Source organism: Diabrotica undecimpunctata, chromosome 1, assembly GCF_040954645.1.
Source record: "Diabrotica undecimpunctata isolate CICGRU chromosome 1, icDiaUnde3, whole genome shotgun sequence".
NCBI lineage: Eukaryota > Metazoa > Arthropoda > Insecta > Coleoptera > Chrysomelidae > Diabrotica > Diabrotica undecimpunctata.
The window spans coordinates 1295834-1308900 of record NC_092803.1 but is presented as its reverse complement, the minus strand read 5'-3'; the positions used below and the strand labels follow the sequence as shown (position 1 = coordinate 1308900).

At 35.1% G+C, this 13067-nt stretch overlaps 1 protein-coding gene across 4 annotated transcripts in view; it reads right to left on the bottom strand.

Moving 5' to 3' along the window:
- Nucleotides 1–2479: 2479 nt before the first annotated feature.
- The window catches only part of snama (something that sticks like glue), a 70185-nt gene continuing 59597 nt past the window's right edge, over nucleotides 2480–13067 (bottom strand). For all 4 annotated transcript variants that reach the window (XM_072534127.1, XM_072534135.1, XM_072534143.1 and 1 more), the window contains one exon: nucleotides 2480–4656. In XM_072534127.1, the coding sequence (XP_072390228.1) occupies nucleotides 2595–4656 (2062 nt within the window). In that variant the 3' untranslated portion in view covers nucleotides 2480–2594. The remainder of the gene's footprint in view (nucleotides 4657–13067) is intronic.

Here is a 13067-nt window from a genome sequence, read left to right as displayed (position 1 = left end):
CCTTGCTGTTTAACATATACTCTGAGGAAATTTTTCAAGAAGCAGTAGAGGATGTTGAAGCCTGAATTCGAATTAACGGAGAATGTATCAACAATATCAGATACGCGGATGATACGGTGGTATTTGCTGACAGTTATGAAGCCCTCCAGTAGTTAATGAATAGAATCACAGAAGTGAGTCAGAGATATGGACTTTCACTGAATATTAAGAAAACAAAATGTATGATAACCTCTAGGAAGGAACAGCAAATTAAAAGAATCAGGGTGAATCACGTCAATGAAAATTGGGATCATTCCCTATAAATACAATGTAGGATAGAGAAAGGTTGTAAAGTCACAACGTCTAAACTAACTTGTTCACTTAAAAAATATGAAAGTAATCGAGCTGTAAAAGTAATCCGGAGATGGAAACCTCAAGGAAATAGGACAAGAGCACCGTAAAAGGTGGATAGACGTAGTAGAGAAAAATCTTAAGGAGACAGGGCAGAATGGAAGAACTTTAAGCAGACCAAGATGCACGAAGGGTTTTAGTGCCATTAGAAGAAGAGGACAAAAACAGATTATTTATTTAAAGATTTACTATAAATAAAATGATATGTATTTTTGAAAGGTGAAACAATTGTGAAAAGTGATAGTTTTAAGTATCTACGTAGGTTGTTACAGCGTAATGGGATAATAGATGGAGATGCATGCAGTAGAATTAGGGTTGGATGGACGAAGTGGAAGGATGCGAGTGGTGGGTTTGTGGCAGAAAAATTCCAATGAAACTGAACGACAAATTCTATAAAACAGCCTAAGACTATGATGTACTGTTCTGAAGGGAAAGTAAAGGGGATTTAGGGAAAGTCTAGGGGTGGCACCAATTGATGCCAAAATCAGAAAGCATACGTTGAGGGTTTGGTCATATTCATCGTACAGACGGTAATCACCCAATACGAAGAAGTGCTGAGCTGCGGGTTCCTGCAAGGAATAGAAGCGAAAGATCAAAGAGGACCCTCGTAGGAGACGCTTAGGTAGAATATGTTTACGAATAGAAATTGATATTGGTATAACTCAAGATAGAAACTTATTGAGAAGTGTAGTTAGAGAAGCCGACCCGGCATAGAAATAATGGCAAATAGAATGATGATTTATAAAAAAGTTCGTATGGAAAAAATGTATGGAACTCACTCTGTATATACAAACCTAATGCACTGGATCTTAATTCTTAAAATAGCAATTTAAAACATAATTACTTCAGAATTAGATAAAAAACTTACCATCGAGCCAGTCTTTTTTTCTCCAACGACGCCTATTTCTTCTTCTTTAGTAATTAGTTAACTACGAAAATTCCATGAGAATCCAAAATAGAGTAATCATAACATTTTTCATTCTTTGGTAGTATATAATCTTTGTGCGTAGTGTTTTTTATTTAGAGTATAATAATATTCTCAAGAGTTCTTAATTTTTTAAATTCCATTTAATGTTTGTTTTATTGCGTTTATCGTGAGTATGAATTGCTAAGTAGATCACTCTTATCCCGTGGTGGAAATTTTGCGACTGAAATTGCGATGATATGTGAGAAATATTATTCATTACCGGTCTAGCGTCCAGCTTTTGAAAAAGCCGGTGATCTGCCTTCTTTCGCCAGTACTAATATCAACAATTTCCAGTTCAGTCCATTAAAACTTTCTGTTTTCGTTCTAAACCTACCATGGAAACAAAAAAATCACAGTAAGTTTTTACCTTTTTATCCTGTTTCAGCAGATAATTATTAAGCTGAATATTTCCGTTTGGTGGTTAATATGAAAAAGGAAACATATCTCATTATTTTCTACCACATCTACCCAGTGTAGTGCTTTTTTTGAAGAGGTACGTCCCGTAATAATTTTTTGTATGTTATAATTACTGTTGTTTCTTTGTAACCAACACTAAATTTTTTATGTAAATTGTAAAAACCTACATACCATATTATGACACAGGAACATTCATTAAAATCATTTTAAATAACACTGTATTTTTGATTTCTCTAACAATCTTTTTTTCTCTTGGAACACAAATAAATAATTGCTAACCGGTTTGCTGTACGAACATACGAGGTATTTGTGATTGTTACTGTTTAATTGTCTATATATATGCCTATTGGATATTATGTATTATTATTTGTTTATATGTATTTTGGTTTTGAGTTTCTTTGTCACTTTAAGAAAAGACCAAGTGGCGAGCATCTTGGCATATTATTTATCATGATCCAAAGGACCCACATCTCTTCCGATTCTGAGCAACGTGGTGTTATTCATTCTGTGTGCTTTAAACATTGTCCAGCGTTTGTTGTGCTACAAAATAGTTGCATAGCTGCACTCATAGTTTTTTAACTTCTCACTTTTTAGTAAAAATCTTCCAAATTAATCATCTCTGTATTAAGCCACATAATTATATCGAATAATCTTCGCACACTGCTGGTAGTTTCTTAGGATAAAGGGTTAAAAAAATAACAAAAGTAAACCATACAATCCTCTATTCACATACATACAATTTATTCATCTTATCAATATATACAAAACTATCATTTTGTTATACTTATTAACTTAACATGTTTACACGCCACTATTCAGTCTATTTATGCTTCGATTTCTTCTTTTTTTTCTTGTGTTTCCTATGTTTTTTCCTCTTCCGTTCCTTCTCACTATCACTAGAATCAGACTCTTCCGACGAACTACTGCTGCTACTGCTCGATTCCTTCCTCTTTTTCTTTCTGTGCTTCTTGCGTCTCTTTTTTCGGTCTTCCTCGGAGCTGGACGAAGACTCCGTTTCCGAACTGGAGCTTTCCTCGGACTCCTTCTTCGATTTCTTTTTCACAGTTTCCTCCTCTTCAATTTCTGAATGTGATTCATCATAGTCGGGCTCGAAGTTGGCTTCGTCGATAGTGGTTTTGCGTTTAGCCGTCACTACCGATCTAACTTCTTCCCTCTCATTGCTTTTCGATTCATCATCCTTCTTTTTCGATTTATCCCGCTTAAGTTTCTTGTCTTTTTTCCTAAATTTCTCCTTCTTATCTATGCTGACACTTCTCGTTCTGGAACGTTTCTTTCTCGATTTCTTTACCTCTTGGCTTCTACTTCTCTCGTCTCTTCTGATTTGGTCTCGTCGATGCTCCAATCTTTTTTCGCCTTTGATGTACACTCTGGATTCGGTTTTAATTCTGTTCCTCTCTCTACTTTGCTTTCTCGATTTGGATCTGTTGCCTCTATAATCATTCATTTCAATTCTTCCAGCGTTACGACCGCTCTCTCCTCGTCTAGAAAACGGTGACATTGTGTGCGATCGTCCGCTGAGGTTGATCACGCTATCTGGTTCTTCTACTTTCACTCCCAAGCGGTCTTTTACCGATATTCTCGGTTTGGCATCAGTTTTTACGGGCACTACTGCCACCTCTGGTATTTCTTTCTCTCCCAAATGCAGTTTGGCTCGATCTGAACCCTTTTTAATATCCATAGGCCTGATAGCGTTGATAGCTTTAGCAAATATGGCGTTTTCAGCTCGTTTTAACACTTCATTGGTGACTTTTCCATCTTTGTCAGCCTGTAAGTCAGAGTTACTGCTGTCTCTGGGACTCAATCCTCCATCGTCTTCAACTTCCCATTTCGATTTCTCTGGAACCGGAGCCAAAATATCCGATTTTTCAACTTCCGTTTTTAAATCCAGATCTGTACTATGTAATTCCAATACATCTTTTTCTTCTTCATCCAACTCTTTAATTTCTCCGTCTTCTGTTAGATCTGCCCGTTCAGCATCGGGAGCCGGTAGGTTTCCAGATGATCTTCCATCGAATGGAGAATTATACTCAAGTTTTCCGTAGTTATTCATAACATTGGCATCTATGTCCGCCACAACATCTGCATATAAGTTCATTTGTAGCGCTTCTTGGTCTTTGGGTATCTCGCTAATGTGTTCAACAGTTTCTTTAACCTCCTCTACTACACGTTTTTCTTCCTTTTTTACATCAAAAACTGATGGTATTTCCGTAGATTCCTCATGGGGCTTTTGTTCTTCTTTGACCGGGGTCATAGCTCTATGTTTTTCCGTTCGTTTCTTCCGTTCTTTTTCGGACCGTTTCTTTTCGGTCCCTTTTTTTCCCTCTTCGTCTTCCTCAGATTTTTTAGGAACAACTTGTTTAAATTCGTCTTTGGGTTTCTTCTCTTTGACATCCTTTTTGTGCTTTTCCTTCTTATCGCGTTTTTTCTTCTTTTCGGTTTCTTTTTTGTCTTTGTGTTTCTTTTTGTCTTTGTTTCGTTTAGATCTATCGTCGTCTTCTTTATCTGAGGAATCTCTTCTTTTCTTCTTATGTTTATCAGGACTCTCTCGTTCTCTTTCTTTCGATTTAGATCTCCTTCGCGGAGTTCTAGTCCTTTCAGGAGTTCTACTCCTTTTATCGTGTCTACTTCGCTTTCGATCAGATTCTTTACGTTTATCCACTTTGTCGTCTTTTTTTTCTGACTTGTAGGAGGCGGGTTCTTCGACGCCGGGAGGTGCTATGTCGTCGTCTACGCCTGGTGGAGCTACGTCCTGGTATTGTCGCTGGGCCTGAATGCTGTGGATGGTTTGCGGCATGGGCTGATTGTACGGTGGTGGCTCCTTATTCATGAAAGGAGGTCCAAAATCACGCGGTTGTCCGAATCTAAACAGAGAAAAATAAGTATTACAATAGAGTCGAATCGAGAGCGAACTATTTATTGTGCTAACAAAAAATTTGATATATTCAAACCTTACATAAAATTAGAATCTTGTTCTGATACATATAACAACATATTTCTTAATAAAAAATTAGTAGATCAAAATGAACCAAAAGGTGCTAAATATAGTCTATAGTAGAAGTCTTTAATCGATTTCTCATCTTGGATTGCAGTGGATATATCGTCTTTGCAGGCAGAAGGATCTACCTTTTTTTGTAAACCTAAATTGGAAGAGAAATCTACTGAGAAATGTTGGTTTTAGCCAAATTTATTGTATTCTTTTATTCAATGACTATAGCAAGATAATACGGTGTATAGAATAGTAAATTCTATAAATAATGTCAGAAGATACAGTCATACAAATTTTCAGCCCCCAGGAGGTTATATTACCGGAAAAACAGCTAAATTTTTTTCTACTTTATTTTTTTCCGACGCAAGTTTTATGCAAAAATCTGAAAAAAATAATGAAGGTTTATTTTTTAGTGTTAAATAATCCTGATTTTTACAAATTTTCCTGGTGAAAATTGACTTCAGAAAAAATATTTTAATTTTTGGAATCTTTTTATGCTCAAAATATTGGTCTATCTTTTAAGTAATCTTTATTTGTGTATTTTTGTCCTTTCCTAAAACCCCTTTTCGCTATTTATTTTCAACATTACATCAAAAGCCAGCAGCCAAAAAACACCAACTATAAAATAATTAAGGTTATGTTCAAAATAAGTAACCAAAACGCGAAAAAATATGTTTTTTTTTAATTTTATAACAAATCGAACAAGGAAAATCGCAATTCAGAAATTAAGATTATTTGAAAAATACTCCTACATGAATTATTTTAGATTCTTTGTAGAAAAATAAAAATTGCGTCCGAGGAGAAAATTTGCATGAAGGCATCTTATGGTAGCGTTTCGTTCTTAGACACTTTTAACCATCTTTTCCACTCATCACTAGCTGAAAATAGCTACAAATATTCAGGGAAATAAGTAAAAAAACATGTTTGAAGAACTCTTACAAATATACTGCCTTCATTATCCTAACGACCTCTGAAAAATAATGGCAAAGTAATAAAAATAAGACATCTTTATAAATCTTCTATTGTTGAAAATTTGTAAGTTATCAGGACCGACTTAAATCCTCATTAAATAATTCTGCGAATTTTTAAGTTTGTAAATTCTAAAAATTTGAACTTGGTAAACTACTTATAATTTTAATCTTCAATATCTTGTTATTACGGTTAATTTTGGGGTTTTCAGCGAAACGATAGTGTTTAAAGATTAATTTGTAAGTTTACCTGTTGTATATCTTGAAATTCAACAACATGGACAAACTCATTAAAAGCCACAACCTTAATCTGGAGACAAAAGTAAGGCTCCTACGATGTTATATCTTCTCGGTTATACAGAAGAATCCCAAGGATATCATGGACGTACAAGATAACCAACGAGACTGTACTACGAAGAATGGGGAAAGAAAGAGAAGTGATGTATACGATTAAAAGGAGAACGTTAGAATATTGTAACGAGTCCGTTACTTAAATAATCGTTTACCTTCTTTTTGTGACTGGAATCTTTTAATTTAATTCTAAATTAAATTCATATTGAAATATTCTTAAACTAAATATTTAAATAACTCCCAGTAAATTTTATTTTCTGAGGTTGGCATTAAACTGCGCCCTCAGTGGTAAAATTCTGAAAGTACATCCAACCGACAGCTTGTAGAATCACTTGTAAACTGGATGTGATTGAAGAAACATCGATTCAATCAGGGTAGTTGCGGCTGGGAGTGGCACATTTTTCCCGAATTTAGTTTAAATTTTTTTTTTTTTTTTTTTTAAATTGAAGATATTTATTATTAAGGATAGTTTTCTTTTATTAAAAATAGAACCAAAAGTTAAAACCTTGAAGAGGACATAGCAAAGAAAAAAATCTGTTACAATATCTCGGACACATAATGAGAAAAGGCACTAAATACAGATTACTGAAAATATTCCTTCAAGGCAAAGTATTCGGAAAGCGAGGAATTGGGAGAAGAATATCAGTTAAAAAACCTGAGGAAATGGTTCTCCACAACAACTAAATTATAGCCAGTTAATAAAATAATTATAGCCAGAATGATCGCCAATATTCGAAACGAAATGACACCAAAACAAGAATATCTTAAAATACAATGTACTTCGTACATGAAAAACAACTAGTTGAAAAAGAGTCTTCATAACAAAGTTGTTAGAAATTATGATGTTTAACGAAATATTGTGACAATTTGGCGTCCTTGGAATTATGATAACGATAACACAGAAAAAGCTTTTGTTGAAAATTGTCATTTAGAAGAAGCTGCTCCCATTCAAGGAGAAGAATCAAAAAAGCGTCAAATAACCCATCTATCATTTAAACGATAGGCATGTGAGTAAAACTACAGCTATAGAAAAAACTGTCGCTTCAGAAAATTAAAAGAAGTGGCGGTTTTTCTAGGAAGTTTGACACTGCGGATGAAGACATAATTCGCCGTGAAGAGTACTCTATGTATAAAGAACAATTAGTGCCGATATTAGATAATTAATAAACTCAATGCAGATGAAACTAGAATTAAGTGCAGTAGAACAAGTGTGGCGAATAGGATTTCAGTTTAAGAAAATAAAAGACAGATAATTATGGAATCCCATCGTCTGTGCATATGGCAACTGAATATTTAACGAAAATAAAACAGTACCGAGTACCAGAGACAAAATACATCAATTGTTTATACAGATCGGACGTGGTTCTCCACACATGACACTTCATCAAAAGGTTGGTTTGACAACAGCGAACACTATACAACAAAACTACCTTCGAATAAAGGAAAACGTGCGACAATATTCCATGCCGGATCAATAGATCAATAAACGGATGGGTTCCAAACTGCTCTGTCTGTCAAAAACATTAGTGAAACTTGCGTTCAACTAGTATCAATCAAAATCTGGTATTAGGAGAAAAAAATGTTATACCTACTCTAAGCGCTTCTGCAATAATTCAACTATAATGTTTAATGAACATTTCATATGCTTCTATTTCTTTAATTTTGTATGTTCATATGACTAACGTTTTTATAAAAATTGGTACGGATTTTATAACTCTAATTTTCTATGTAAATCGGGATATCTAGTATACAATTCGTGGAGGCCTTGGGCTTAGCACGGCCCTTTTAAAAGTTCAGAGGCTTTCCTTTTTAAAACGTCACTGTGTTTATTGCTTGGTATACCAAAATTATGCATAAGTCAAGGCACTATAATTTTTCTAATTTTTACTTTTGCCTTTTAAAATATTAAAAAAAGCTACCCTACCAAACACCTTAGTAGTCAAGCGACGACCCTTCCAAAAGTGCTTTAGTTTTCGATAAACCCATAACTCTCCGGCCACCGGGCAAATTTGGTACCAAAATAATTTGGTAATAAAAACGGAATATGGTAGGTACTCCGGGAGTGATCCAGAAAAAGAAGCATGGCTTTCTTATCGTCTACGCACAAAGCGATGGTTTTTAATTAAATTTAATTTTAATTGAAGAAGACAATGCTCAAGACAATGCAGAGGTCAGAATGGCAACCTATTAACAACAAGGAAATATGTAATGAATAGTTGCGTGGAATACTTTAAACAGGCACTTAATATGGAGGAAGAAGAAGACAGCTTGATTGAAACTTGAAGAAGAAGACGAAAGAGATGAGGTAAGGGGAGCAGACGAGAGGAAAGAGGAACCACCAACGATTCTTGAAGTTAAAGATACAGTTAAAAAACTAGCCAGAAACAAATCACCCGGAATAGATAATCTCCCAGCTGAACTATATAAAGAAGGTGGAAATGATACCATAATGGCATTACAGCAGCTCATAAAAGAAATATGGACTCAGAAATCCCTCCCCAATGATTGGAATACTTTGCACCATACACAAAAAAGGAGATATCTTTGAATGCTCTAACCACAGACGAATTACGCTTCTAAATGCAGCGTATAAAATATTTTCCACAGTAATATGTCACCGTATGGCACCATATGCAGAACGGAAATGTTGGAAAAAACACTGGAATATGGAATTGGTACTCATCACATATTTATAGACTAAAAAGCTGCCTACGACTCTGTGAATAGAAGAGAAATGTTCAAAGCAATGAAAGAGCTAGGTATACCAAATCAGTTGGTAAATTTAACAAAACTAACTCTTGAAAAAGTTTAATGTAGAGTACGAATTCAAGGGGAACTGTCTGAACCTTAACAGGCTGCGCCAAGGAGACCCTCTCTCCTGTATACTGTTCAATCTAGCTGCGGAAAAAGTAACACGCATGTCACAAATCTCAACCACTGGTTCAATATATAATAAATCAGTGCAAATCCTGACCTATGTTGATGATATCAATATTGTTGGGAAAACGGAAAACGTTGTACAAGAAGCGTATGTAGCGTTAAAAGAATCAGCTACAAAAATGGGTTTAATAATAAACACCAACAAAACAAAAGTATATGAAAATAAGCACGTAACCACAAATCCTACGACCACCTGTTATAGAAAACGACGTCATCGAAGCAGTGAACGAATTTGTATACCTGGGAGCGCTCCTTAAAACTGAAAATAATACTACCGCAGAGATAAACATATGCTATTTTGGGCTCAATCTCCTCCTTAAACCTCAATTATTTCGAGAAATACAAAAATAATACTCTACAAAACAATAATACGCCCAGTTCAAACATATGGTTCAGAGACCTGGACACTAACAAAAAATAAGGAAAACATGTTTACATATTTAAGGATGTTTCGAAAGAAAAGTACTAAGGCGAATTTATGGAGCAGTGAATGACAATGTATTGTGGGGAAGACGATACAACTTCAAACTTTATAGAATATACCAGGAACCTGATATCGTAAAACATACTAAGATAGGATGTCTGAGGTGGATAGGGCATGTAATGCGGATGGAACTAAATGACCCAGCTAGAAAAACGCTCCTTGATAGACCCATTGGTCAGAGAAGAAGAGGAAGACCCAGAACAAGATTCCTAGATAACATCGATGAAGACATGAGAAATATGGGAATACGTGCCTGGCGGAGAAAGGCGATGGATAGGGACGACTGGAGAGAAATTCTTGAGGAGGCTACGACCCACGTAGGGTTGTAAAGCCAGAATGATGATAATTTTAATTGAATTCAATTCCATTCAATTCGATTTAATTATATTCCATTCCATTCCATTCAATTCCATCGATTTCATTCGATTCCATTCTATTCACTTCGATATTTTATTTTGTTTTAATTTCAGTTATTTTACCTTATTTTATTAAGAAAACACACACACATAGTGTGTTGTCGCGCCATCTTTCGTTACATTGCGTTTCTTTTGTTTTTGTTTTTTCATCGATCAATGCATTCCATCCGTAACCCGCGATAAGAAAGCTATACTTCCAAAAATATGCATAACGTTTCTAAAAAAAATTGAGTTTATAATTTTAATGAAGTTTTATATTTAACTCGCGATATCTCATCTCGGCTTAAATTTTTCTACTTCTAGTTCTGACACATAAAAAAAGGAGACAAACTCCAGTGCAAAAATTACCGTGGAATTTCTCTACTATTTATAACATATAAAGTCCTCACGTATATTATAAACCAGCTAAACCATTAAAAACCACTAACAGAAAATATTATTGGTGAGTAACAGACGGGCTTCCGACGGGGAAGATCGACACTGAATCAAATATTTACAGTCAAACAGATCTTGAGTAAATCATAGGAATATGACATTGATGACCCTCTCCCATATATTTCGGTCTAAAAATGTCCACCGAAATACAAAGATGAGAATCTATAAAACCTTAATTCGACCAATAGCATGCTATGGCAGTGGAGCATGGGTCCTGAAAGAAACATCCAAAAGCAAACTCGACACATTCGAAAGGAAAGTACTGAGGAGAATACTAGGACCTGTGGGGGAAAACGGAATCTTCAAGAAATCGATACAAAAACGAGCTTTATCAACTTTATAAGGAAGCACCACTGTCAGACTTTATTATAATACAAAGATTGCAATGGGCTGGACATGTGATAAAAATGGAAGAGGATAGGCTACCAAAAAGAGCACTGAATGCTAGAATGCAGGGCAAGACCCCGATTGGAAAGCCAAGAAAGCGCTGGGAAGACACAGTAAACAGCGACGCACAAGCCCTTTTAGAAGTCCGTGTATGGAGAAGATCAGCTACAGACAAGCAAGGGTGAAGGCAAAAAATCAAGGAGGCCAAGGCTCAATTTGGGCTGTAGTGCCGTAGAAGAAGAAGTTCTGACACAATATACTATGGACATATCCGCAAAAAAGGAGATGTATCTGAACTCTTAAGTTTGATTATGAACAAAATGGCAATTTATAGAAAAAATCGTACACTACCTGTCGGATATTTTTTGAATTCCAGTTCTATATCAAAATCTAATATTTAAAGAAGTTTTCTGGAAAGTTTCAGCTCTCCAAATTGAATGACCAAAAAATTATAGCAAATTGTATCTTACGCGAAAGTAGGGAACAACCTAGGTTCTGAAAAAATTGCTGTAACCATTTGATCATTCAATTTGAAAATCTAAAACTTTCCACTTTCTCGCTCCCCGATCTCAGTAACAAAAAATTATTTAGAAAAGTTGTGCACATTATTATTACGAATATTTTGGTACCAAATTTGCCCACTTTCCAAAGAGTTAATTTTCATTGATAGATCCAAATTTTCAAAACGTGTACCACGAAATCGGTTTTAAGTTTTGACAATAAATGTGAGGCGTTTGAAATATGTCTAAATAACGTTGAATTTAAACTTCCACATTACAAACGATCTAAAACAATTAAAACTGCTCATTTTTGATTGCACAAGTACGTATTGAAAAAGCCAGAGCCGCCTTCTATAAACTAAAGAAAATTTTCATTACTAGAGATATTACATTTTAAATCAGATTAATACACAGCTACATATTCTCCACATTGCTGTGTGGCATGGGGAGCTGGACTCTTACAGCAACCGTAATGAAAAAACTTGAGGCCTTTAAGACGTGGATTTACCGACGAATTTTGCGGATAAGTTGGGTTAATCGAATAAAAAAGAAATAGTTTTATACCAAACGAAAAAGAGCACAGAAATAACAAAAACAATAAAAATTCGAAAGTTACAATATTTCGGTCATTTAATGAGACATCCAGAGAGGTATAACCAAGGCAAGATCGCCGAAAGATAAACATCCTGGTTCCGAAATCTCCAAGAATGGTATGAAGAGACAGCCGCTAATCTGTTTCGAGTTGCCATAAACAAAGTTATTATTACCAATATGATCGCCAACGTACAATAATAGGACAGAGCACTAAAAAAAGAAAGAAGAAGCATGGGCATACGTTTTTGACTTAAAATCAACGCTACTAAGACCAAATTTACGGTAATAGTTCGAAAGCACATAACCAAGCTAGATCCAGATAGATATATTGGGAATTAGTGATACAATGGCCATGGTCTGAAGAATGTTGGACATATTAATGCAAGTAAAACTTAAATGCAATATCCTAAACTTTATAGAAGTCTACACATTAACAGCAGACAAAAACGAAATCGATGAGTTTTATAATACCTTAGAAGTGATGAGAGCAACAAAGACTCAAATTATTACGGTATATTAAATAATGGGGGACATAAAGTAGGGCAAGGTAGTGTGAACAACATATTGGAAACTATGCCCTTGGTGACAGAAACGAGAGGTGTGATCGATTAGTTCAATTTTTCCAGAGCGAAGATTAACTTATAACTAGTAGGGGAGGCTGTTGTACCTAGAACAGTGTACCTTGAACTTAGTCAATGCTGCTACTTAACGGACTCTCCGCGAATCTCGTCCATCATACAACTGTAATCAGTCGTTCTAATGAATTCGAACGGCATCCATTGTGTATTACCATTAATCATTTTGAATTATAAGATTTTTCATATTTTAATACTTAAATAGCACGCTGTTTGGTGAGTAGAATACTTTCGTTTTGTGAATTGGTTAAATGCTGTAATCTTGAAGCAATATTTAGTTGAAACGAGATTATTGTGTACCTTGAAGCCAACGGTCATCGTGTACCTTGGACCGATGGCTCATGGTACACGATGTTGCAACATTTTATGTTTTATTTATCTTTTTTGCAGAAGTTAACTCTGAAATTAAACATGCTTCAAAGTAAAGAAGGAGTAAAAAGAAAGGCGAACAGTCGTTAAAACAAACCCTCAAGGCTGTAAATGCAGATGATCCTGACAAAAAGAATGACTTATCGAGAAGCAACAAATGTATTTAATATTAGTAGCTCTACGTTAACCCGAAAGAATATTAAAAAC